Raw genomic sequence first — 26,056 nt, forward strand, 5'->3', positions numbered from 1 at the left:
TTTTCACCCAAATATAACTAAAATGTAATTAAATTATTCCATAGTTTTAAGCCCATAACACATAAAAATACGATTTAATGCAATTCTTATTTAAAATACTGCCAAACACTGAAATATTTAGTTTTTTCTTACATTAGATCCGCCATTTTGGATTCATTTTATTTGATTTTCAAAATCTCATTTCACATTTGTAATTAGTGGTCATAGCTCTGCAAAACATGTTCAAAAATAATTTGATTAGTTCAACTTTAAAAAAATTATCGTTTTTGATCCACCATAATAAATGTTTGCGTTTTTGCAGAATTGTAAACAGCGTCCTCTAAACCCTTATATGTGATATTTATTTCATAAGCTCGATGCTCTAATTATAGCCAAAAAATGGGATATCTGGCCCATAGAGCACGAATTGAATAAAAAAAAATTAAAAAGTCCCATCTGGCCTAGAATATCGGCCAAGAAGTGCTGTAGATCTTAAATCTAAATATTTTTAGGTAATCCTAGATCACCTTAAATATTTTGCCTCAAACTTTACAATATGATAATAAAATTGTATTTGTTTAAAAGACATTCAATTATTCTATATGTATTTTTTATTCTTAAATATTTTTCTTATACTATATAATACTCTAATTAAAAAACAGACTACAATTATCTTAACATTTTTAAATACGACGTTACTGGCAATTCGATTCCTATAGCCATAATAAGTGACACAAAATACGCAGAGACCATATCGAATACAAGAAACATAAACTGAAAGGAAAAATTAATTTGAAATGTTATTTTACAAAAAATCAATAACTTTTAATTACAGAGTAATTAAAACTTACCATAAAACCACTTCCAAAATAAATTGGATAACGTATAGTACCAATTACTACCCGGGCTATTAGTACATGACTCAAATAGGCACCATATGTTAAACGTCCTAAAATGCGAAACACTGGTAGGCAGCAAAAACGTCTAAAGATCCCTGTAGAGAAATTAAAAAAAAATTGAGGTAATAAAAAATTCAATTCTGCATTTTTTAATCTAGAGTTGTTAAAATTAGGTAATGACTATTGCACGTAATTTTAAACAAGTATTTAAACATAAAATATAATCAAAATTCCTGAAAATATTCCAGAACAATTTTTCTACTGGGAACAATTATTAAGTAACTTTTTATTAAACATTGCATCTTTTTCTGGAAACTTAAAAAAATCGAGTGATTTTCTAATCAAAATCTGTGTTGCTGATAAACTATTATTATTCTGTTTCAAGCAAATTATTGAAACATGTCTCTACTAGTCTGTTCCCGTGCTGTAAGACTCTACAATTTTTTACTACGATCATACTTTTTTCCGTTATGGTATCGAAAAAATAATAAAAATTAGTAAATCCTTGCATACATAAACACGATAATTAATTTCACATCAATACTTACAACCACATTTTGCCGACATGCCAATAATAAAAATAGCCGTACCAAGACCCCAAAAATTCCTATGGAATGCCGCATAAATACTGGACAGCACACGAGTCCGTTCATCATTGTAATATTGGAAGAATAAGTGACCTGATAACATCCAAAAAATTCCTGCCGGTATTAAAGCAAAGAAAAATATATTGAAATATTTATTTTGCCTTAGTTTTATATCCCGCGAAGAGATATGGTCATAGATTAAGGCCGCCAGAACACCAAAGAAATAGGATCCAAAATTCATATGAAATGGTGTATAGGATTCATTAAATTGCTTATTGTGCATAAACGAATCACGTTGGGATCTGAAAAACGATATTTCAGAATTAATTGGAATTTAACTAAAATAATAGTGTCAATAAAATTCTTTTCTTACTGTGGTGCTGGTACAGTTAAAGCCAGAAATTTATTTGTGTAAGTCAGAACACCTGAAATGGCCACGAAAACTGCTATTGTTACAGCAAATATCCAGTTTCGTAATTTAGGAAATCTAGAACAAGGAAAACATTAATTTGAAGTTTATGTAGGATTTTATCAAGGTCAACTTACTTGTGAGCCAATATTAATAAAAGTAAACTGAATACAAAGGATTGGGTGTCAGAAGCCAAGTACCAACCTTGCAGCATACACTAAAAACAAGTGATTAAAATATGTAAAAATAAAAAAACAAGGAAAGGAGAACGTCCATTTAGAAACGTGGAGGTTTATCACATTGGTATAAGAAGCCTACATGTTTTAAATGGTCTTCTTTGGTTCCACGTCCACTTATAATGTTATAGCCAAAAATTGCTGCTTAAAAACAATCCAATTTTCATTGTGTTACCTACCCTTTCATCTCTCTTTATGTAATTATTTACATATAATAAATTTGTCCACCAATTTTTGCGACAAGCCAATGTTTCACGTTCCACAAGATGGCGATATATAGGACCACCGGCATTGGGAAAATAAACACCACTTAATAGTATAAAGAATCCGTATAAAATAGTAAGCCTAAAATAAAATGAAAACATTTTAAAAATCAAAATTAATTTAACTCAAAAAAATGTCCCTCAAATACATACCTTAAATATCGAAAAATATTGAATTTTAAAAATGTTAACAAATATTCGACGCCGCTCATTTCCTTTCGATCTCTGGTCACAGCTAACCAATTCAGGGCAAATAGAAATCCGCTTATAACAAAAAAGGCTAAAACTATTAAGAGACCACCGACCAGTACACTGCCGGCCACTGTATGCAACAGCTCCTCTATATCTTGTGGATCACTAAGCGCACTCTCAAATGCAATCCAATTGGTGTGGGCATATACCACTAAAAACATGGCAAAAAATTTCATACAATCCAAGAAACGTAAATCTCGTCCAATTTTTCCATTAGGTTCCTGACTCAGCCGATACCAGTTACGAGCAATGGAAAAGCCAACACCAAGTTTTTGAACTGAAAAAATATAGAATTTTAGATTTTTTTATTTTAAAATTGTCGGGACACATTTACATTGATATTTGTTTGGAATATAAAACGTTTTATTAAAATTTAATAATGATGTGCTTTAAATCTTCTAATATATGTAAACAAAAACAATTAACACAATTTCTTTGAGTGCTAATAATGTTAATTTCAGATATTGAATATAAAAATAATTATATTTGATCTACTATTTTTTTATATTTGACAAATCTCTTAAAATATTGTCATATATTAAAATAATATTGTTGTACATACCTACATGACCTGGCGATTTCTTGTAGTGATCCACATCGGTAAGGAATTTATCTCTATTTTTATGTTTCAAATATAAATCATAAAAACTACTGCATGTCACCAGAAGTACAAGGGTGCAAATAACAATGTAGAATGCAATATTCCAGCGATCATGACTAAATGCTGAAATAAAAGAAAGTTTATTTTCAATTTCAATACACTAATTTCCTCAGCTAATACTACGCTTACCCTTTTCATTATTATTTTGATTGCGACTATCACAATATTCAATAGCACTTAACGCTGTCAAATCGTATCTTTTTAAACGTAAATTGACACATTGATTCATTAGTTTGTTGTAAAGTTGTCGATTACCCTCCTCGGATTCGAAGAGATTCAAATATGTGTTGACCTGCAGAAGAGGTATAATATATGATTATTTATTAAAACAATTTTAGGCAGTACTCGAAGCATTATATTCGGAGGGACTCGACTTACACAACTACCCATGGACTTTAATTTTATACAGAGCTAATCCCTCAGCCAAAAATTACGGATTAATTATTAAATGTATGAGCCTTATAATTAGATAACAATTCTATTATTTAGAATTGTCAATGCTAAATAATAAATTATTTATATGTGAAGATCAGAAGTGCCTTTTTTATAAACTGATATAATATCCGGACCATATTTTCCAGGAATATACATTGAAGTCATAAAATGAAAATGTTAATTTGCATTTTCGACACCAGACCCTCTTAATTTAATGCCTTTTACATGCCATACCTAAAAAATTACTTCCAACAAATATTCTACTTACAACTTTATTATTGTTAAGAATTCCTTCAAACAAGTCATCAGTCTCATTTTTGGGCATGGCATCAATTTGTGATTGACACCATTTTACACAGATGCCAAAATATAAATGGCCATGATCAAAATGATGCTTGCTGTACTGTGTAACATTTTTTATTGCTTGCCACGCTTCAGCATTAGGTTGGGCCTCAACATCGGCACGTACAAAGCAATACAACGACTCATCTGTAAATTCTTGTAGGCAGCGATCATAATCATCAAAATCATTCAGAGGAGGCATTTTGTAATACTGAGTCACTGGAAATAAAACAATGTAATTGATGCCACATTTAGTTATAGATTTTTCAATTATGTTTTGTTTTCAAAAGTTTTTTTTCTTTGGCAATTAATAATATTGAAATATAATCCGCTATTACCCACTTCACATAACACTTACTATTCATTTTAAATCCTTTAACGTTCAACACCATTATACCGATTATAATAAAAACACTATACTGCAATTTGAGGATCATTCTAATCGATCTATTTTTCGCTTTTTTATTAAATATATTTTAGAATTTGAAACACACAACAAATCTTATAGAACATAGAACTTCCGATATTGCGCACAAAACGCAGTGCAACGAATTAAATTAAGAAACTCGATAAACAGTCGTATTTATTTTTATATTTTTTGTAATGATATGTAAACTGTCCAAATTGGGGATGGTCATCATTCCAGTTTTGTGTGTTTGTGTTTTTTATTTCAATTTTTAGCTAATTTATACATCATCATGAAATCAATGAACTTTATATCTATTGTTTGGATTTGCAGATCATGATTTTTTTCATTGTTGCCTTTTCAATGTTAGATTAATTTATAATACAAATTAAAAGCAAAAAAATGAATTTAATATTTTATTAATAAACTCGTTGTTTTTTTCTAAATTCCAGAATATTTTTTATTGCGTCAGAACAAATCAAATTTGGAGGATAACATGTACATTAATGCGGCTGATATGGTTTTTATGGTAAAAAATAATAATGCCTTATGAACTTGAAATAAAATAATGGTTATGGTATGAGGGAATAAAAGTAATCGACATGACATTGAGTGTGCTTCAAGAGCTTAACCCGGATAACGCCAGAGATATATTTTTCAAAGTCTTAAGTTTAATTTTAAAACTTAAATATTTTATTAAAAATTGCCTAGTTTTAGCAAGAAGAGAGTATAGAACAAGATACAGCAATAAATTAATTTAAAGAAATTGTATGAGACAGCGTTTGTTTTTAGGCGTGGTATTGTTATTTTTGGCCAACGATATTTATATTGATTGAACTTCTGGGGAAATTATATTCTTCAGACATCTCTCGTAATAGTATTCCAATCGTATAATTGCCAACAATGAGTTTTTCTAAATGTCCGTAAAAATAAATTTGAATATATCTCACAATATTTATTTTTACGTTTTCCAACACACTGTATTTTTCAATGAGTTAAATTTAAATTAGAATGCATGTGGGAAAACGCCCACTGTGGGAAAACGGCGGCGTCTGTGGGTATGCATTTTCGAAAAGGGCATCGATAATGCTTCTAGGCCAAATTCCCGAAGCTCTGTGGCTTTTCTTAGACCCACAGTGGCCTGACTTAAATTCCATAGATTGTTGTTGTTGTTTGTTGTTAGGTAGGTCGCCAATTAAAATTAATTTTTAAAAAAAGACCAACTAAACTAAAGAAAAACATAATTTTAGGCTACATTATTTATTATATAACGCCATCTATTGACATAAAGCAGTCAATTACAATTGGTTGTCTCGGTCGTTTGCTTTGATTCATTTTTTTAGTCCGCATTCTGTCTTTTTGCTTCCCTCCTCATTCGTAAACAACGTTGTCAGGCCAAGATTCTTTCTTTATCAGTTTTGTTTTGATTATGTGTTATCAGAGTTTGTTTTGTTTCCCATTTCGCCACCCCGGCGATTTGTAAAATGTCGGCTTCGTAGTCCTGAGCCGCGTTAATCAAAATCAAGTTCAATTAAATAAATTAAATAAAAAAGGATAATTAAACAGTAAGTATTGCATACGTATCCTGCAGCAGGACCTTGGAAGAAACAGTTCAAATATCAAGCCGTACATTGTGGACTGGAAATTCAGTGTTATGGTTGGACTAAGCCTTATTATATAATTAATAAATTAATGCCGATATCTCAGAGAGTGGAAGGAATCCATCCCCAAACATCTATGGTCAGTCGAATTTAGAAATCAGGGGCATATTGGAAGGACTGTTGGACTACAGTCGTTTTGTAATAATAACATCGTCCGAGCTTCAATAAATTCATAATGAATCCTCCAGCCGGGCCTGGAGGTGCCCCTCGTTTTGGTCGTGGCAGAGGTCGAGGAGCAGGCGGCGGTGCTTTCAGACCATATTTTTTCTTCAAACGAAATGGACGTACAATTCCTGCCTGTGGACGAGGAACTGGTGGCGTTAGTCGCGGACGTAGTAGAGGTCGTGGCGCCTCTGTTCCGGCTCTACCATATAATATTCAGAATCCAATTAGCAGTAGCTTCTTACGTCCTCACTTCTATGCTGCTCCAGATGATTCCGAACAAAATATCACATCCATGGCGATCGATACGCCAATGGCATGTGCCGGTTGGCGCTTATATTTCTATGGAGAAACATTTAGCGAAACTAGTGAATTGGCGAAACGTCTGCAAATCTTGGAAACTCATTTCAACGGTAATGCGGCCAATTACGACCTCTTGAGCATACATCAGAAGGGTTATTTCACGGTTAATGCCAATGTTTTGAACCAAGACAATGAGTTGTTCCAACAATGGCCAACTATAATGGAAGATATGTTGTATAGGCCACGAAAAACGTTAGCAACATTGGCATTAGCAATGCATTCTGCGGCTACTCTAGTTGCATTGGATGCATCCCTTAGCCAACAGGAATGTACCAAGAAACATTATGTACCCAAAGTGATAAAACCACGAAAAATATATGCCCGTCCCATGGGGTTTATGGAAGAGCGGCCAATGAATGTGGTTGGAAAATTAGAAATTGATCAACTGTATTGTGTACGAGGCATTGTGGCATCAATAGGACCTGTCGATGCGTCTGTTACATGGCTAGCATATAGGTGTGGTCGATGTAAACAGGAACAGGCCATAAAACAAATTGGTAAGCAAATGATTGACATTGGCAAATGGATGACAGCTTCTACATTGCTAGTTTCTTTTATAAGGACCTTATATAAATCGGCCGTATTCCTGTAAACGTGAAGGTTGCCTTGCCAAAGCTGGATTTATTGAAGTAAGATCGTCACCATTCACCCGTATTACCCCACGACAAATGATACGCCTTAGCGAGTCTCGCCTAGATATAAGTCCATCGACTGAAGCGCAAAGCAATCCCAGTCTATGTGTTGAATTACGACATGAGTTGGTCGACACAATTTATTTGGGCCAAGAAATTGTTGTGACTGGCATACTGCGAATACGTCCCTTACAAGAACAAAATGAATCTGATAAGTACTCGGCCTTTTGTAATCAAATGGAAGTTTATATGAAAGCAACAACCATTGTCGATGGGAAGGCAGTTAAATACAAATTCTTGGAGGAAGATATCGAGGCAATTACGACTATTAACAGCGAGAGTAATACCTTCAAGTTATTGGTACATTCATTAGCTCCGGAAGTGCATGGCCATGAAATTACAAAAGCCGGAGTACTTTTGTCTCTTTTTGGAGGTGCAGGCTCTCAGGAACATGATGAAGAGGAAATCAATATCTTGTTGGTTGGGGATCCTGGTGTTGGAAAATCCAATATTATCAATATGTGTTCCAAAATATCACAAAAAGGTAATATTAAGAAAAGTGACAAAAGAACATTGTGTAGCAGGAAAGATATTGAAAATATTCGTATGTTTTTTAGGGTCCATGATTCAGGCCAAACGTGGTCCATTTGCCAATAGCAAAAAGCTTACAGCTAACGTAAGGGGTCGTACTAACTACATTATGGATTGTGGCGAACTATTAGCTGCCCGAAGTGGTCACTGTTCTATTGATGACATCGATCGACTAACCGCCCAAATGGAAGCTTTTATGAATGTTCTTCAGGCGCAAATGACCAGCTTGACATTTCCAGCACTATATTCAACGTTTTATACACCAACATCAGTTATTGCCACTGCAAATTCCGTGCGTGGCCATTATGATCAGTCTAAAACGCTAACCGAAAATATACGTATAGCACCACATTTATTGTGTGAATTCCACTTAGTTTTTGTTCTACTGGATAAACCTAATAAGGATATGGATACATCACTGTCGGAGCACATAAGAGCTGTGCATGCTGGTGCAAAAAAGAATACAGCAATTGCAAAAAAATTTGAAATAAAACCTAACAATACAATGGAGATGTCTATTGACGATAGTACCAATGACGGTGAATATGATTTGTCGAATAAATTAAAATTAAACCCGGAAGAGGAAGTGGATATGAACTTATTACCAATAACACTGATGAAGAAATTTATAGGTAGGAATCTTTTATTTTCACCGTGGTGAAAGACAAAGATATTAATAATCTTAACTATATTACAGTTTATTCCCGCCAACAAGTAAAACCTTTGTTCGTGGACGGTGCCTGTGAAGAGTTAAAGAAATTCTATTTGGAACTAAGAGAACAGGCTGAGGGTTCCCAGTTTTCTATATCTTCAGGGTGAGTTTATTGATTTTTCTTTTTTAAAAAATAAAAATGCATCGTCTTAATCCTAATTATATAAATATTGTTCAGTTCGTTTGTTCATCGTAATAGTTTTAATATTGAGGATACTGGTAGCTCAAGTATAATGGCCAAAATAAATGACACCACATATGATGCTGACATAGTGAATACAATAAATGCAAACTGTAAAGAAAATATTATTGAGTTTAAAAAACAGTTTGATTACTATTGAACATACCATCATTCCAGTTCCAAAGTAAATAGGTTCTCTTAGAGTTGCAATTACAACTCTACATATTATAAGATGTACCATAAAAGCGCCATATGTCAAACGTCCTAAAATACGAAATACCGGTAGGCAGCAAAATTTCCTTAGAACCCCTGAAAATTACGATGTGTGTTTTATTACATCTTATTGGCAAAATGTTTAATGTAAATGAAAACCGTTAGGTAAATATAATTATGATGGAAAAGTAAAACGACCCACATTATTTTCTTACACTTTATATATTGTTTATAAACTTTGAATTAAGCTCATAGAACTGATGGAAATTGTACAAGCAAATAACTTACTCTATGCGAAAAGTTTTATTAATTTTTTCGAAATATTATTATTAATCTCCGTATTACTTTCAATATTTGTGCTCAAATTAAATTTGGTTACCCCTGAAATTAGAATAAAACATTTAATCAATACTTACATCCACATTTCGCTGACATTCCCACAATGAATGCACCTAAACCGAATCCCCATACATTTCGTTGGACAGCAGCATAAACGCTGGCCCAGAAACGTCTTTCCTCTCCATCGGAGTATTCCTGTACAAATGAATGCCCAGAGAATAGCCACAGAATGCCAGTAGGAATCAAGGCATAGAACGTAATGTGTAGCCAACGGTTTTCTTTAATTTTAATACGATTCGAAGACACATAATCGTAAACTAATGCCGATAAAACCCCAAAAAAATAACAAGCAAAATTCATGTGAAATGGTACATAGGACTCATTAAATTGTCGACCTTCTATAAAGGAATCGCGTTGAATTCTATAAAATAAAAGTAACAAGTATAACAAAAACATTTTAACATTTCAATATAATGGCTTACTGTGGTGCAGCTATAAACATGGCTTCGTAGTTGTTTATATATGTTAATACTCCCGGTAAAAGTACAAAAAATGTTACTGTTGTTGACAAAATCCATTTGCGTTGTTTTGAAAACCTAAGAAAAATTAATTGGGTTAGGTACAATTTACAAAAGAACTAGAAAAATATTACCTATGAGCCAATATCAGTATACATAGACTAATCACAAAACACTGAGTATCCGAGGCCAAGTACCAAGCTTGCAGCATACACTTTAAGAAGTATTAATTAGAGTAATGGATAACGTATGGAATAAATTAGTTTTAAACATACCCTTTCATTAACATTGATGTGATTATTTAGATATAGTAAATTGATCCACCAGTTTTTGCGACATGACAACTGTTCCCGTCCAAATATGTGATGAAACATCGGTCCACCAGCATTTTCAAAGTATACACCACTCCATAGAATAACAAAGGCATAGGGTATTGTTAATCTACACAATTAAAATTGTTACATTTTGTTTCAAAAATTCAATTTAAGTATTTTTACCTTAAGTATCGAAATATGTTAAATTTCAAAAATGTTAAAATATATTCCTTTGTGGTCACTTCGTTGTTTGCCTTGACAAAGACTAACCAATTTAACATGAATAAAAATCCTCCTATTACAAAAAATGTAACTGTTATCAATGATCCGGCCATCAGTAGAGTACCCGTAGCGGTGTGCAGAAGTCGTTCTGGATCTTGGGGATTATTAATGGCACCTTCGTACAGCACCCAATTTGTGTGTGCAAATATAACCAAAAACATGGCAAAAAATTTAAAACAATCCAAAAATCTTAACTCTCTGCCTACTTTGCCTGTTGGTTCTTGATTCAAGCGGTACCAATTGCGGGCAATCGAAAAGGCTACACCAATTTTGGAAGCTAAATTATGAAAAAAATAATTTACATGAAATTCATAAAAAAATTGTGTTCTTACCAATATCTGTAGGTGCTGCAGTGTAGTGATCACGATCCGTTAACAATTTATCATTATTTTGATTTTTAAGATATAAATCAAATAGACTACAGCCAACTACTAATATTATCAACAGCCACAATACAATATAAAATGTAAAATTCCAGAGATCTGTGGAAGTATATTTTAAATCAAATTTATTTTTAAAATTTGGCGTTTTTTATATTTACCATTTTCAACAGTTTCATTACTTTTATTGCAATATTCGATGACACTTTCAGCTCTTAATTTATATTTCTTAAGACGCAAATTGACACATTGATTCATTAGTGGATTCCATACTTGACGATTTAATTCCTCTGATTGAAATAAATTTAAATAAGTGTTGACCTGTTAATGAAAAATTAATGTAGTTTAGATTCGGTTAAAATTATTTCTCATATTTTGAAAAATATCGGCCGACAAATATTTTTCTTTTTCAATGATTTGGTCGCAGACACTCTGTGATAGTTTGATCTCTTCACTTGGTGAGAAGATACCGATATTCCATTTACGAAATACTATTTAATTTTTCAAAATATTAACGATTTGTGAGAGAGTTCCACTTTCAAACATGAGAGGTATAACCCTCTTTTTGAGTTATAAAGAAACGAAATTTTTTTTGATGTTAAATTTCTCAAATAATGTATAGGGAACACTACGTTACAAATGTAGACTTCAGATCAGCACCTTAGGGTCCATGATTCTCAGCATGTTTCTTAAGTCTTTTGTTTATTTAACGTTATTATTTATTTTATTTGCATACCTTCGTATTATTCTTCAGTATTCCAATGTGTAAAGAATCAGCTTCATCTTTTGGCAATATATCGATTTGCCTTCGACACCATTCCACACATATACCAAAATACAAATGGCCATGATTAAAATGATGTTTATAATATTTCGATATATTTTCAATGGCTTGCCAAGCTTCAGCATTAGGTTCTGGCAAAACATCTGCACGCACAAAGCAATACATCGATTGATCAGCATTAAACTCTTGCAGGCAACGATCATAACTATCGAAGTCATACAAGGGTGGCATTTTGTAATACTGCGTCACTGCAAGGAAACAAAACAACGAATGAAAAAAATCTTTCCAAAATGTAACTGATTCATCTGATGTCTTAATATCCTTGAGAAGTTTTATGGTATTTTGCTTATACCTGCCGTTAAACCTAATTAGGCATGTTTTTTCTTGCTTGCGGAAAGTGAAAGGGAAACTTGTTTCTTTTTATTGCCATTTCGTTTTTTGCTTTGTGGTTAGTAGCTTCTTAACATTGATGTGTTCTTGTGTGTCCATCTAGAACATCCTTTTGTTTTGTTTCGGTTTTTTTTTTGTGGTAGTAATGGAATAATACCAACATTTGTTCTCACTTATTGTGTTACAAAACAAGTTTAGTCGTAACGTAAAGCTATTGTTGTTGATTTGTATTGCCCTGAAGTGAATTTGTTATCTACCAATTAGCTTTACTGACTTGCTTATGTTCTGTTTTAGATAAATATGCAAATTTTTAATGATTTAAAAAAATAATGCCTACGCTAAATGTATGTATACGTATAACGAACGCTGTATTACAACCATCAGTCAATTTTTAGGATTTATATTAGTATAATTATTGTGTAGGCTCATCAAAGCGTTTGTATCAAAATAACATTAAAGGACTTAAATTCTATTAACATTTGCAAAAATGTCGCACAACACTTTGTTGAATTTAAAATATACATTTGCATTTTTGTATGAATAATAAAAGAGGGACTGCGACACATTTCTTTACTTCTAGGCATTGTTAGAATAAGTAGTTTGGGGTTAGATTAATAATTTGTATTATTTAGATTTTTTGCGTGAAGTGCATATTTTATTTTCTAAATTCCGACGATTTTTCTAAAATACTCCCTTTATCAATTTTTTATAACAGCTTACCACCACTAGAAATGTCAAAAGTTGTAGATTTGTAACTCAATATTTGTATTTTCACTCAAAATAGAAATTATGATTTGCTTATCCAATATGATTTGCTTATCTCATGAGAAGATACAACCAATTTTCAAAGCTTTTTTCCGTTGGCCATAAATGCTACCACTGCTATTTCAAACTCTACATTGAAATATCGTATTATTCTAATAATATTATATTTACTGGGTCTGATTTTGAATGCTACCGACAATTATATTTACATTACAAACATTTACAATTACACATGAACGGTTTTTCAAAACGTTTATAAATAAGACACAATGTAAATTATGTACACATACATATTTACACAACACAATAGGTTGGACATTTTTATTATCACAGTATTTACACTATTTTATAAAACCTAATGTCCGCTCTTCTCCTTAATACTTACTGTTCATTTGAAATCCTTGAACATTTAGTCCACAAATTATCATCAAAATGCCTATTATTTGGATAAACATTTTTCCGACAATAAGTTTTACTCGTTTTTGTTTATTTCAAAATATTATAGAATTTCTTGAATTAACGCAAATATTTACACATTAAAACACACTTTAATATTTTTTACGAAACGATCCAAGAACTTTTATCCAATGCATACTGTACGCTATAAAAGCTATGAAACGAATAAACTTTAACAACGATCAAAAGGTCTGCTAACTCTTGTATTCAGCACTTTTGCTGCAGTGCAAGTCTAGATGAGTTCAATGGCAGTAACAAAACTGCTACACGAACATTATCATCACGGTGCATCAAGTTGTAATGCAACTCAAACCGTTTTCTTAATTCAGTATGATGTAAAACATTTTAATGTTCTAAACCAACTGCAAAAGTTATAAAAGAAAATCGACAAATGTGGCAAATGCTAATAGGTTGTAATGTGATTAATAAAATAGCAGATTATGACGTCATTTAATTACTGAAAATTTGGATGTTGTTACTAGAAACAACACTACATTAAACTAAATTTGTTCAATATTTATTATTAAATGTATCTATTTTTGTCAACGTTGTTGTAATTAAATTTGGTAAAACAGTGTTCCATATTTTTATTTCTCTAAAATAAAATAGTACTTAAGGGAACCCCCCCCCCCCCCCCCCCCCCCCCCCCATTCTCGATTTTTTATTTTTAAGATTTTAAATGGGCTTATATACAAGTTTTCCTCCTAATGACGGTTAAATTGTTTTTAATAACATTTTATATTTATCCCAAACCTTTTCCCTTTCAGTCATTTAGCTGGTCTAATACGTCTATGTCAGGCTCGCGCCCGAATAGATTTTTCCAGTGAAGTAACACCGGTACATGTTCGCGATGTTGTTTGCATTGTTAAGCAGAGCAATAATGATTTGGTATTAGGTGATTATATTGATACAAATCCAGCCACGGCGGTAATGTCATCAACCACTCCACGGGGCAGCGGGACTCAAGCGAATGTAAGAAAATTTCATCAAATTCTACAAATGCGTTCGGGTGCTGTGTCAAGAAGAATTTTCGAATTTGATGAATTAAAAGATATGGCTCGGCGTGTCGGCATTTCATGTGGTGTAACCAATATTGTGGATATTTTAAATCTGCAAGGTATTTTATTGAAGAAAGGACCAAACATGTATGAATTTATGTGTGATTAAAAATCATGTAGCATATCATTTCATTATACTTTAAAATAAGTATAAATGTTGTTTTTAAAATTTTTACTTTTTGTTATTTTAGTAGTTTGTTAAATATGTTATAAAATAAAATTTGTTGAATTTTCTCATATGACAAGTCTGATCTTGCTGTTAACCAGTCGGTGTTGCCGACTACGGAGGTCTAAGGAATTATAGACGGGTTTTATTCCGCTTTATATGGGGCATATGTTTTGACCATTTTTGTGGTAGGTAACAGAAGGAGAAGACCGACATTCCCCATCTTCGAACTTGATTTAAGTTTGGAAATAATATTACGATGTAAAAAGTTTAAGTGAAATCGGTTACTCCCTTTGAGAGTTATCATGCACACCAGCCAGTCGGACATTTGCAAATCGATTCCAAATTAGCCATAAGGATGAGATATAATAAAGTAAAACACATCTTATTTTGTTTTGAAGAATACATTTTATTTTAAATTTCGTTTTGTGGTTTCTTTTGACGTGTTATTTATTCTCTTGTTTTATTTGTAAGTATCATTTTGTAAAGTATGTTTAAAATGTACCTAAAACTTAGTTTAAAAATATCAATTATAGTATATAGATTTGTATTATATATATTAAGGTTTTAAGAGCTATGGTGTCTTTTTTTTCATTGCAACACTTTTTTGTTAGGGCATTTTCTCTGTTTTTTTTTCATTTTTTACTGATAAACTTTGTTTAATATATATTTTTCATATTTTACTCGAGGCTTTATTTAAGTAGTAACTATGGTATTTAAATACTTTCAAGGGTTTTTTCATTACGATTTGTGGCGCTATATATAAAAACGTTGTTACTGTTTGTTATTTTTTAAATATATTTTTGAAAGAACTTTAGTTGGTATTTACAATTTGGTTGCTTGTGGTGTTTCTTTTGTTTTTTATTCTAAAATGACGTGCAAATTCAATGTATTTAATTTCATATTCATTTTTTTTAATTATGTAGGCCTCCTTCAATAACAAAAATTAAATTACTTGCAACATAAAAAATGTTCAACTAATTATTTTTCAAAATAGAAATTCGGTTTTGTGTTTTTGTTTTTTTTAATATTTGTTGCTAAAAAGGCAAGTGTTACATTTGTTACTTAATAAAATTAGGCATAACTAATTAATAAATATATTAAAATATACAAATATACTACATAAATACATTAATGTAATAATCAGTCATTAAATAAATATTTTATATAAATTTTGGTTTAAAAAAATTGTTCTAGAAAACTAATGATACGCAAAATCAAACTTTTAGAATGAATAATAACTGTGACAATATAAAATTGGTTAATATAAATCCAAATATAAATAATTGGATGTAGTTGTATCAACATTCCCAGTTCTAATATGAATATATGACGAATTAATGTACTGTCCCCTAATGTATTGCCAACTATAAGACCATTCAATAATTATGACTTCTGTAATAGGGAAAAATGTTCAATGCCTTAAGGGACAAGCACATTGTTTACTTTCTCGTGTTTTTTTTCAGAATATTTTGTAGTGGGAAACATTTTCCATGTATAGCATCTTCTTTTCCCAATATTCGTTTTCGTATATTTTTGTTTTGGAGTCTCTAATTGTATCCCCACTTACACGAAATGTTGTATCCTTTTATCAGTCCATATTATTTACTTTCTACCATAAAATTTTCTCTAAAAGCTATAAAAATAAATCTACAATTATTACAGTGATGTTTGAACAAATATATAAATATAGAACTACCACGTATTTTGAATTACTATATATAGTGGTGATGTTGTATAAAATGTTTCTCGGATTTTAAATAGGGATTCTTATGTGACAAACGTAGTACTTGTATTTTTTCCTTTTATATTTAATATTTGCTTGCTTGTTTGTTAAATAATGCCTGAGAAAAATAAACCTTTATTTAAAGAGATTCGTTAATAATGATAATCAGTATAATAATATGAAAAGTATTTCGATTAAAATGATTTGTTTTCATTTCTTTTGTTTTTAACGATTTATCATAAAATCTGGTCTGGTTCAAGAGAAAAGGTACATACATATATATATAACATGTACTCTATGTGTGTGTCTGTTAGTTACGTTATGTTTTACTTTGTAAATATATTTTGTTTTTTCTTAAATAAATATCATTTGCATCTAGTTAATATATACTGACGAAGGACAAAAAGAGGACGTGTTGGCATATATTGCACTTCTTTGATTATATCTAGAACAAAAATACAGTAGTGGTCAAATTGAATATTTGACTACGATTCCATTGAAATTAACACACAATTTAAATTTTAAGTGATATCTCACTGGCGTTTCTGTATTTAAACTATTACTGACCTACAGTTTAAACTAAATAAAATAAATCGGTTTAAAAAAAATGTGTACTATTTGCTTTGTATAGTATAAACAATAATAAAAATTAGAGAGGTATGACGTTTATAAAAGGAAAATCTATATGTATATTAAAAAAACTCTACCCCAGCAAACAGTTTGTTCCATTGGAATACTGTTGTAGTTGTGAAAGCTATTGTGGGTTGTTTGAACGAAAAGTCTGTTTGGAATGATAGGTGCAATAATAGAAGACAATCTATCCTGTGAATATTAATAGAAAATATTTTTTTTTAATATTGCGTTGTTTAAGAAATTCAGTCATTTTATGAAAGTTTTAGAAAGGTAAGGAAATTCAAAAATAAAGCAAAAGGAATAAAAAAATCAGTCAATTGTATACGTGTCGTGTGTAAAGTGTGATTGGTTGTTTTGAGATTCATGGAAATAAAACTAAATAAATAAACAACTTATTCTAATTGCTTACGTACTCGGTATGTTGCTCTTTTTGGATAGTCGGCTTAATTCTAAGTCTTAAATGTGACATTGAATGTTAATAACTCCATTGGCTCTATGGTAATGTCATTGAAGTTCTTCAATTTCTTACGTCTATGTACTGGCAATATGCCAGTTAAACTGGTGGTTTCCAAAGAATCTAAATGCAATTTATTGAAATTAACATGGCCAAGACCTTGATGTTTAAAGGGACACACGCTGGAAAGCAGATCAATATCCTGTTTATTGTTCACCGAACAATCGAAACCCTGCCTTTGTAAAATCATTAAAGCTGATGACGAAGGGAATAGCTGTAATTGTTCCTCTGACAAGGTACGGAAATTAATCAGATGCACGTCACATGGCAGGGCGCCATTATCCAAGAGCAAAGCTTTATTCTTCAAGTGAGGTGGGTTTTCGAAATTTTCCACAAAATAAATGGTGGGAGGGTAGCGTAAACCATTCGCCAAATAATTGGTTAACAAACTGGGCACTTGATACTTTTTGGGTTTGGCTACAACAGGCATATCTTCTATGACAACCCAGAACTTATGACGCGTCAACCGGCTATCAACAATACCTTCACCCATGCCACGGTAATCATCGTACAGAGTTCTTCGATCGAGCATTACTTCCAATTGACCTGGTTCATAACTGGCAGCACCCTGGGCATGAGTAGTCAATAATGAAAATCTTACTTTGTCATCTTGCATAAAGGCAGCCGTTGTAATGGGGAAGTAATTGCCCTCAATACCAATCGAAGGTACCTTGATACGTCTGAAAATATATAATATAAAATATTTAAATACACGCATTGCAAGCACACTTGAAAACTTACCTATGAAATTGGAAACCATTTTGATCGGTGTAAAACTCTGGCAACTCCGGAATTGTATCTCCATCCTTTAAGGTATCCTTGTTCACTGGAGCTATATTATCAATGTCAGTTATAAAACGCATAAACAGTTCAGTTTCCCGATTCTTGGGTGGTGGTTCAAAATCGATGTCATTCTCAATGTATATTGCTGCATCCAAGTGGGTTTTCGTGTTGAAAATTCGAACCGTGTGTGCCAAGAATGGTCCATAAATAACTGTAACATCACTGGCTATCAAACCCGATGTAATTATAATACGTTTATCTTCGTATTGGTCCAATACATCCTTCTCTGCCTCACTTTGTTCGGGATCCGTTTTGAACAGATATGCCCCTGAATGAAATTGCGCACTACGATAAGCAGCAAATTTGATGGCGCATTGCATTGGATTTAGCAGTTGCTGATTAACCCCTTTACGGGTGTTTGTCTTCAGAAAGCCAGTCTTCTCGTCAAACAATAAACGCATGAAATTGTTCTCCAATTGGATATCGCCTGGAATCAAAAGAATTGTGGTTACGTTACAGAGGAAAATTACATTTTCAAAGCTGTTACTCACCCGGTGGTTTAGATTTTACAACAAATTCCTCTTTCGACAATGGACTCTCGGTAGTACTTCCATCCATTTGATCTGTGCACTCATCACAATAGATTGTTGACATCAGTCGTTTGGCATTAACCTCATCCACTGCGACCGTGAACGAAGTTAACGACAATGGATCCAATTCAGCTATAAACATTACCTCATACTGCCGCCTAGAAATACGTATACGAGCCGTGGTGGACGAACCCATCATATTCATTCCCAGTTCATAGGGATCGCTAATATTCCAAACGGGATTTATTTGTACACTTCTTAATTCCTGGCCGGCATCGTTGAGAATCTTCACATACGGTGTGGTAGTTCTAATTGTAAGTGCCTCTATACGCTTATGGGTCAAGGGATTGAATATCACAAAGTTGGCGGACTTGCCATCCGCCGAAGAAGATGTAAACTCAATGGAGAAATCACTGTTGGGAGACGATGTAGCCAATGGTATGGGAGTCTTTCGTGGCAATTTACTGAAGTTATCTCTCTCCAATTCGCTTAGAAGGAAATTGTGTCTCTCTGTACCGTTTTGTATAAGCAGCTCAATGGCAGATTGTTGCATGCGTACAACATCCTGAATACTTTCAAACAAACGCATACCATAGTCGCGCATAACAGCTGCCTTTGATGTCCCTGTTATGGCGTCATGATGTTGGAACAGACCCAGATTGCGTCTGGCATGTATCATTTTCTCATAATTCTTTTCAAATATTTTTATTGCATTCTCATGATGCCTCTGACGAGCTGTATTATATGCCAAGGTAAATAATATTTCTCCGGCACGAAGATTTTGTTCCAAATCAGCACTCAAAATTTTGTATGATGGACGTGTTGTGAAATATCCCGACCAATATGCTGGTCTTCCTTCAGAAAAGATGTCAGAGTATACGAAGAAATCTCCCTTAAATGTGGGAAACTCTGCTGTTCTCTTTTTGATTTCATTGAAATAGTCCTTGGGCGTGCCAAACGAAATATCCACATTATATAGCCTCTTATTGGCCATGATGTGATCGATGAGTTTTTTGTAATTTGTGTATTGCTGATCAACTTCACGTTCTTTGTTATAACGAAAATCGTCGCCTACTGGGATTAGAGCTACATTATGCGGAAACAAAGAAGCGGTGCGTGAGTACTGTTCCAATAACAACTGAGCTTTTTCCTCAATATTTTCGTCAGTAATGAACTGAGCCTTAATTGAATATTCCGTGTATTCACCAGGTATTTTACGGAAATCAAAATTTAAGCAGATGAAAGGATGTGGTCCGCATGAACCTTTTATGGAATATATATCGAATGGCATATTGTGCGTTAACAAACTTCCCTTGCGGTGTTGTTGTTGCTCCTTATCTGTTGCACCACCACCATGGGTGTTCCAGTATGGTGTCCATATAAAATCTCCTTTTTGATGTCTAGCAAACCATTGTTTCCAGGCATAATGGATACGCTGTATAATAGCTCCCTCAAAATTGCTACCAGAAAGTAGGTATGGTACAGTACTGCCATGACCAAAGGGGTCAATTGACCAGCCTACAGTGGGTGTAACATTTAAATTATTTTTTAGCCACTGGTGTCCCTCAATCAGTTGATCTAACATGGCATAGAGATGGACATTAGCCTCATCAGTCATAACCCAACCACCAGTTGTAATTTCAAATCTTCCAGAATTAATTAGCCGTTTCAGTGCCCTCTGTTTGGTAGGATGGGCTTGATCCCACCACAATTGTAAGAAACTTATTTCAGACCATATGAAAGTCATATCGGTATATTCTTGCATTTTTGTGACCATTAGATTTAGAATCTGTCTCGAATCACTTTGGAAGTAATTGAGAAAGGTCTTTAACCAGCCCGGGTCATTGTGTGAATGGGGGACAACAATTACCTGGCGAGGAAAAAAGGGAAAATATTTGGTATGTATTATGTCAAATTACTATAAACTAGGATGCTTACCTTTAGTGGTGGTCTTTGTTTGTCTTTTTTCTGGGCCTCGAAGCGTTCTTCAAAGCCACGATCCCAATATTCTTTGGTACGAACCCATTCAGGCTGAAAACAGATTTAAGAAATAAATATAAATAAATATGTATATTAAAATCAACAACGTATATATCTATATAATTTAACTAAAACTAAATTTAACTAACGAACAAATACCATTACGTAAATATGTTGCATATTTTTAGGATCAATTTAAATATATTATTGTAGTAACCTATTACGATGTAGGTTACTACAATAAAATTGATTATTACTATTCAACTTCTGTATTTGTTGCCATTCCTTACCTGAAAATCAAATTTTGCATATTCATCTTGTGATGTTATGTTGGTTTCGCTTTCCTCTAAAATATAACATTTATCGCCCCATTGAGGATTATTGACATACATATTGCCACTGCCAAAGGAACCATCAACGCCACTACTACCAGCTGCTGCAGCAGCACCATAATCCACTGCATCATCACCGGCTGCATTTTGTTGTCTTGGTCCATTGACTGCAGATTTTGCCATCAATTGATGTTGCCTCAATGCCGTTGGTGGGGCATTCTCATCTTCATTGTTGCCGTGTCTTATTTTACTGCCATAAATTCGTAGTTGTTGGGGCTCAGTATTGTCGGCACCATTTTCAGCAACTAGATTATTGACTTGCCCTGCCGCTGACGCACCGCTACCCCCACTGCCAACAAACAAGCTAGCGATGGGCTCCTTAGGTTGTATGTTCGAGGGCTGTCCCATAGAAATATAGTAAAGGCATAGTAGAATTGTTATAAAGGCCGATAACAAGCCAATACAACGTGCGGAGCCACGTCTAAAAATCTTTACAGTCATCGTGAATTTGTTGCAGTGGTCGTGGTACAGCCTCTCTCGCTGCTAACAACAGATCGATGGATAACAACGTCGCCAAGATTTAATTTAAAAAAGGATTAAATTTCAGCTCCTTTACTATGCGGGATTTGTTTTCGTTTGGGTTTTTTTCTTTTCTTTCTCTGAGATTCGTAGTCTTCGTTAAATTGCGATTTCGTTGTCTGTTTTAGGTTCTATTTTATATTTCTCCAGCTATATATATGATTGAATATATATGTATGTGTGTGTGCTTGGAATCTGTTCTGTTGTGGCCCCGTATTTTGTGGTTCGATTGCTGCAGCTGCTGCTGCAGCACAAAAGGGCTGTGTCTGTGTCAATCTTAAAACTAATTTAACTGCTTGTCAGCCATATCAATGTCCGCCATGATCTCTGCCGTCCTTAGCAGTAAAAAAAACACAACTGTCGTCCAGTTGTTGAGGTTATGTTTTTTTGTATTCTTCTGTTTACGACCGATTATGCCGTGGTTTTTTTGTCTTTTTTCTCTTGTTATGATGGTGTTCGTTGTTGGTCAGCTACCGCCGTCGCATCTTCAGAAGTTGTCGATTTGCAGTACACAATCTAAACGAGAAAATAAAAAAATATATTGTGAAAAAAGGATAAGAAATCATAAATATAATTTGGATTTTGTTTTGTGCAATTTATTCTCAGCGAATAAAAAAGTGGAATTAAATAAAAACCCAGGACATTATTTGTAAGGGCCTTAAAGAAAAATTAATTGTATTATATGTCGTTTTTATAAAAAGAGATTTTTTGTTATAAGAAGACAGAAAAATGCATTAAGTCATTAGCTTGAATACCAATAACATTTAAAAAGCTTTAAACAAAGAGGTACGGTTGGTATTTCGCTGTTCCACTAATATAATAATGCTGTCGTTCAATGTAAGCCTGGAAGGCAATCATGACCAAATGACAGCATATAATATCTATTCTCTAGTGATTTGGTATTACCTCTTAGATAAATGTACCTTTTTATAGTTTATTATTAAATCAGCAAGTGGCACTAAACTTCCGACGATAACAGTGACTACCACCAACAAATTGATAATAAATAACAATTGCAACTGAACTGCAAAAATTGTCACCCATTACCCTTGAGACTCATTCATCATCAACTTTTAAATGGAGTTTCGTGCCTAATGACCGGAAAGATAATAACCGAAATAATTGGATAAAATGGAAACACGTCCTGCTACACCGAGAGACAACAACATTTAACGGGAATATCTTCCAAACAATTAAGCTTTATAATATTAGTCAGCACAATGGTAATCGAAATGGATATATTCACATTGCGTTAAATGAAGTGTGTGTGTTTGTGTGCTAGCTGCATGAGAGACAGAGAGTTAATTATTATTTTTTTAATTTTGTGGAAAATACAGTATCAGGAAATTATGTTTTAGAGGCTATTAAACATATAGTTAAGAGAGGGAGAAGCTAATAGATCTTCTAATACGTTCAGTAGTGGTCAATGTATTGTATCAGAGAGTAAATTCAGAACAAAGTTAGTCAAAAAGAAAATGTAATCAAATTACCCACTCTACAAAAATACGGGCTATATAGTCGATCCAAAGAGTCCTTCTTTTATATTCGGAACTATTTCAACTATTACTGAAATATTATAGTTTATAGGTTAACGAATATATTTGTTATTCTCATCTGGATCAATTTAAATAAACCAATAAACCAATCAGATATATGTGCTCCCTTTGAGCACAACAAAAGCGGTGCATGCATCAAAAATATCAACGCTTAAGGCTTCGTATCTCTCTCCAAAGAAAATAATAGTATATTTAATATTTTTTGGAAACTATACAACTAAACCATACTGTTTGTTTAACGAAGAACGAATGGTCCGGTTGATTGTCGAAATGAATTTCATGTCATGTTGTGGAATTTATTTTCAATGTTGAGCATTTCAACAACTGAATTATACAAATCAAATGGATCCAGTCAGCAACAACAACAAGAACAACTACGACGTGCAACAATCAGACAATATGAATAAATTTAGTGCTAAATGTAGTAACCTGTGGCCGGCAGATCTGTTCGACCGTTTAAATTGTTTTCGTGACAAAAATAACAACAAAACCAAGAAGAAAAAAAAAGTCCAACGAAACGACAACAACATCAATGCTGTAATTTTCAATTTTACACGCAATCGATTGTTCTTGTTTGGGGGGAGGAGCAAAAGCAAAAGGGGTGACAACAGCAACCAAGTGAAGCCTGACTAAGCATAAAGGATGGCCAAGAGACATGCACATTTTTTCGATTCTATTATATTTTTGTGGTAGTTGTTGTCGTCGTTTTAAATGTTGGTCTGTTTGTTAATGTAGCAATTTATGAGAGCCATTAGATAATAGTTGATGTCGTTTGTAATGGATTCCAAAATCAAGATGCTCGACTTGTTGTGTTTGAGTACAATAACTTAAATAAGGATGCTATCCTTGTTATAGCAAATAAATGCTATAATTTTGTAATTATTTCATTTTATCTAGGCTATTGGTTCCTCGTCATTAGGTTTTGCTAGCTAATCTGTGGACTGGGCGATTTATAGCAACATAGCTATTATAATTACAAGCGATTCCCTGCACTTCCACTTACATATTTTTCTAAACTTTGTTCATAATAATAATGCATGTGATGGAATGGAAGCGGTTTGAGCCGATTGAGGGCTTTGTAATGTTCGACATGCTGGTTATGCGCAGATGTGGGGCGCCTTTAACGAAATAACAGCATAATTAATGTTGTCACTACACCAGCGACACCACACACCAACATACCACAAAAGTTAATGCAAAAACAAAAGTTGATGGTGCTGCTACTAGCTGGTGCTGGTGCTGTTGTCGTCGTTGTTGCTGTTCTTGTTTAGATTGTTTTGCACTTTCTCGTTAAAAATGTTTAGATGAAAACAAAAACGATTATTTAAACAGCGCAGCAACAACACCTGTGCATGTGTTTTGTCAATGTTGAAACGAATCTGTGTGACTCGCTCGTTCGTTAACATGCACATTTGTAATTTTATGTATAGAAAAACCATCATGCCAGTACCACCCACCCTTCGCCTATATATTTCACCATCACTTTCCTTGTTGAAAACATTAACTGCTCTGAAGAGAAAAGTAACGTAAACGACAGCAGACAAACAATAAAACAAGATTAAAGTAAATTGTTGCAAAAATATAAATTGGAGAACGCCCCCATCGACTCAGCACCTGCCTGATGTCAGACAAATTCCGTCACAACTAATGTTGTTATGGCATGGCATCTCTTCCACATGAATACATCATTCAATGGGGCTATGAATGACGAAACATTAGAGATGAATGCTAATAGGAAAATAAAAGGATCCGGCGGGGATTCAACCATCATGAATTTGCCTTCACATAATTTCATTCACTTTTGCGGGTTCTCATGTCTCATTGGCTTCAAGAATGGGCACATTCTTTTACTTTAGACACATACATTTAATGTATGGCAGTTTTTTTTTTTTTTTTGCAAAATTTTAAAATATTTTACAAACTCTAATGGTGTGAATTCTTATCGGAAGACTCTATTGTCAATCTGTTTACACTTATGTGTAATAAATGCAAATCAACAATGCTGCTATAGATTTAAAGCTTCCATAATTCAAGAAGACTATAATGTTTTGGCGGAACATTTGTTAGCATCACACAACTACATTGGCCGTGTGTTTACGAACACGTGCTTGCAACAAAGGCACGAAAATGGGTAAATGATACATATTTTGTTTTGTGAGCGTGAATTAGCGAAAATTATACGAATTTGCTAGTGAAGTATACAAAGAAATTGATATGATTAATGGAATGGAATAAATAAATAAAGAAAAAAAAGGAATATTCAACTCAAAATCGTAGTACCCAAACCGGGGCTATTAACTAATTTTACACTTTATTTCTTTATTTTTCTATACTCTGCATGTAGCATTACTGGCAACTTTAAAACATTGTTTTATATTCTGGCATATTCCTCTGTTCAGAGCATGGTATAATAATAGAAGGTAGCAGCAAGTGTTGTTGTACAAAAAAACGATACAACAACCACATGGAAATTTGTTGTTGCAAGTTCTACTAGTGTCAACTCATTTGACAGAAAAATGTAAACAAACAAACAAATTATCATCAAATTATTTTTATTTTGAAAATGAAATATTTTCGAATCCTCAAAATAAAAATTGAAAAACATGAATGAAAATCTATCAAATTTATATTTCTATCGCTTCCACATCTTTCTTCCAATTGAGCCATTGCCATATATATGTGTAACACATATACAAATGCAGGGAATAGCGAGTTGTTCCTTGAAGAAAGATTTGCTTCCTCAAACTTTCCCAGCAGGCAGATTGAGTAAATTGAATACGGGAGCACATTTAATAAAGAACAATTACAAATTGTATGCGTTCCCAATTTTCCTGTTGGGTAATTTTTAAAAACATAATTTGTCAAATTCATATTGACACTAGTATTACGTTGGAATCAAATCAGCTGGGACTTGCTGTTACCTTTTA

The 26,056-nt window shown here is 33.1% G+C and overlaps 4 protein-coding genes across 4 annotated transcripts; 1 reads left to right on the plus strand and 3 right to left on the minus strand.

The window, feature by feature from the left end:
- Window positions 1-648: 648 nt before the first annotated feature.
- On the minus strand, window positions 649-4,265 carry LOC133328689 (nose resistant to fluoxetine protein 6-like). The gene is made up of 10 exons (XM_061537231.1): window positions 3,990-4,265; window positions 3,416-3,578; window positions 3,188-3,349; window positions 2,527-2,902; window positions 2,290-2,455; window positions 2,012-2,091; window positions 1,839-1,952; window positions 1,427-1,767; window positions 831-973; window positions 649-753 (listed from the first exon to the last, which is right to left on the minus strand). The coding sequence occupies exons 1-10, from the start codon at window positions 4,263-4,265 to the stop codon at window positions 649-651; spliced, it is 1,926 nt and encodes a 641-aa protein (XP_061393215.1).
- Window positions 4,266-6,305: 2,040 nt separating this feature from the next.
- Window positions 6,306-14,379, plus strand: LOC133328690 (DNA replication licensing factor REC). Its single transcript, XM_061537233.1, has 5 exons — window positions 6,306-7,152; window positions 7,217-7,831; window positions 7,905-8,510; window positions 8,576-8,693; window positions 13,980-14,379. The coding sequence occupies exons 1-5, from the start codon at window positions 6,306-6,308 to the stop codon at window positions 14,377-14,379; spliced, it is 2,586 nt and encodes an 861-aa protein (XP_061393217.1).
- LOC133328704 (nose resistant to fluoxetine protein 6) lies at window positions 8,778-13,186 on the minus strand. The gene is made up of 11 exons (XM_061537250.1): window positions 13,142-13,186; window positions 11,554-11,849; window positions 10,979-11,138; window positions 10,770-10,919; window positions 10,339-10,714; window positions 10,117-10,282; window positions 9,976-10,055; window positions 9,806-9,919; window positions 9,401-9,744; window positions 8,938-9,080; window positions 8,778-8,882 (listed from the first exon to the last, which is right to left on the minus strand). Exons 1-11 carry the CDS (start codon window positions 13,182-13,184, stop codon window positions 8,778-8,780), a joined length of 1,977 nt encoding a protein of 658 aa, XP_061393234.1. The 5' UTR covers window positions 13,185-13,186.
- A 2,843-nt stretch (window positions 14,380-17,222) lies between the features above and the next one.
- LOC133328682 (alpha-mannosidase 2) lies at window positions 17,223-21,503 on the minus strand. The gene is made up of 5 exons (XM_061537225.1): window positions 20,953-21,503; window positions 20,621-20,713; window positions 18,644-20,552; window positions 18,051-18,579; window positions 17,223-17,989 (listed from the first exon to the last, which is right to left on the minus strand). The coding sequence occupies exons 1-5, from the start codon at window positions 21,493-21,495 to the stop codon at window positions 17,245-17,247; spliced, it is 3,819 nt and encodes a 1,272-aa protein (XP_061393209.1). The 5' UTR covers window positions 21,496-21,503; the 3' UTR covers window positions 17,223-17,244.
- Window positions 21,504-26,056: the final 4,553 nt, after the last annotated feature.

This window comes from Musca vetustissima, unplaced genomic scaffold, assembly GCF_032173495.1.
Source record: "Musca vetustissima isolate MV318-11 ecotype Yass unplaced genomic scaffold, APGP_CSIRO_Mvet_v1 utg1439, whole genome shotgun sequence".
In the NCBI taxonomy this organism is placed as follows: domain Eukaryota; kingdom Metazoa; phylum Arthropoda; class Insecta; order Diptera; family Muscidae; genus Musca; species Musca vetustissima.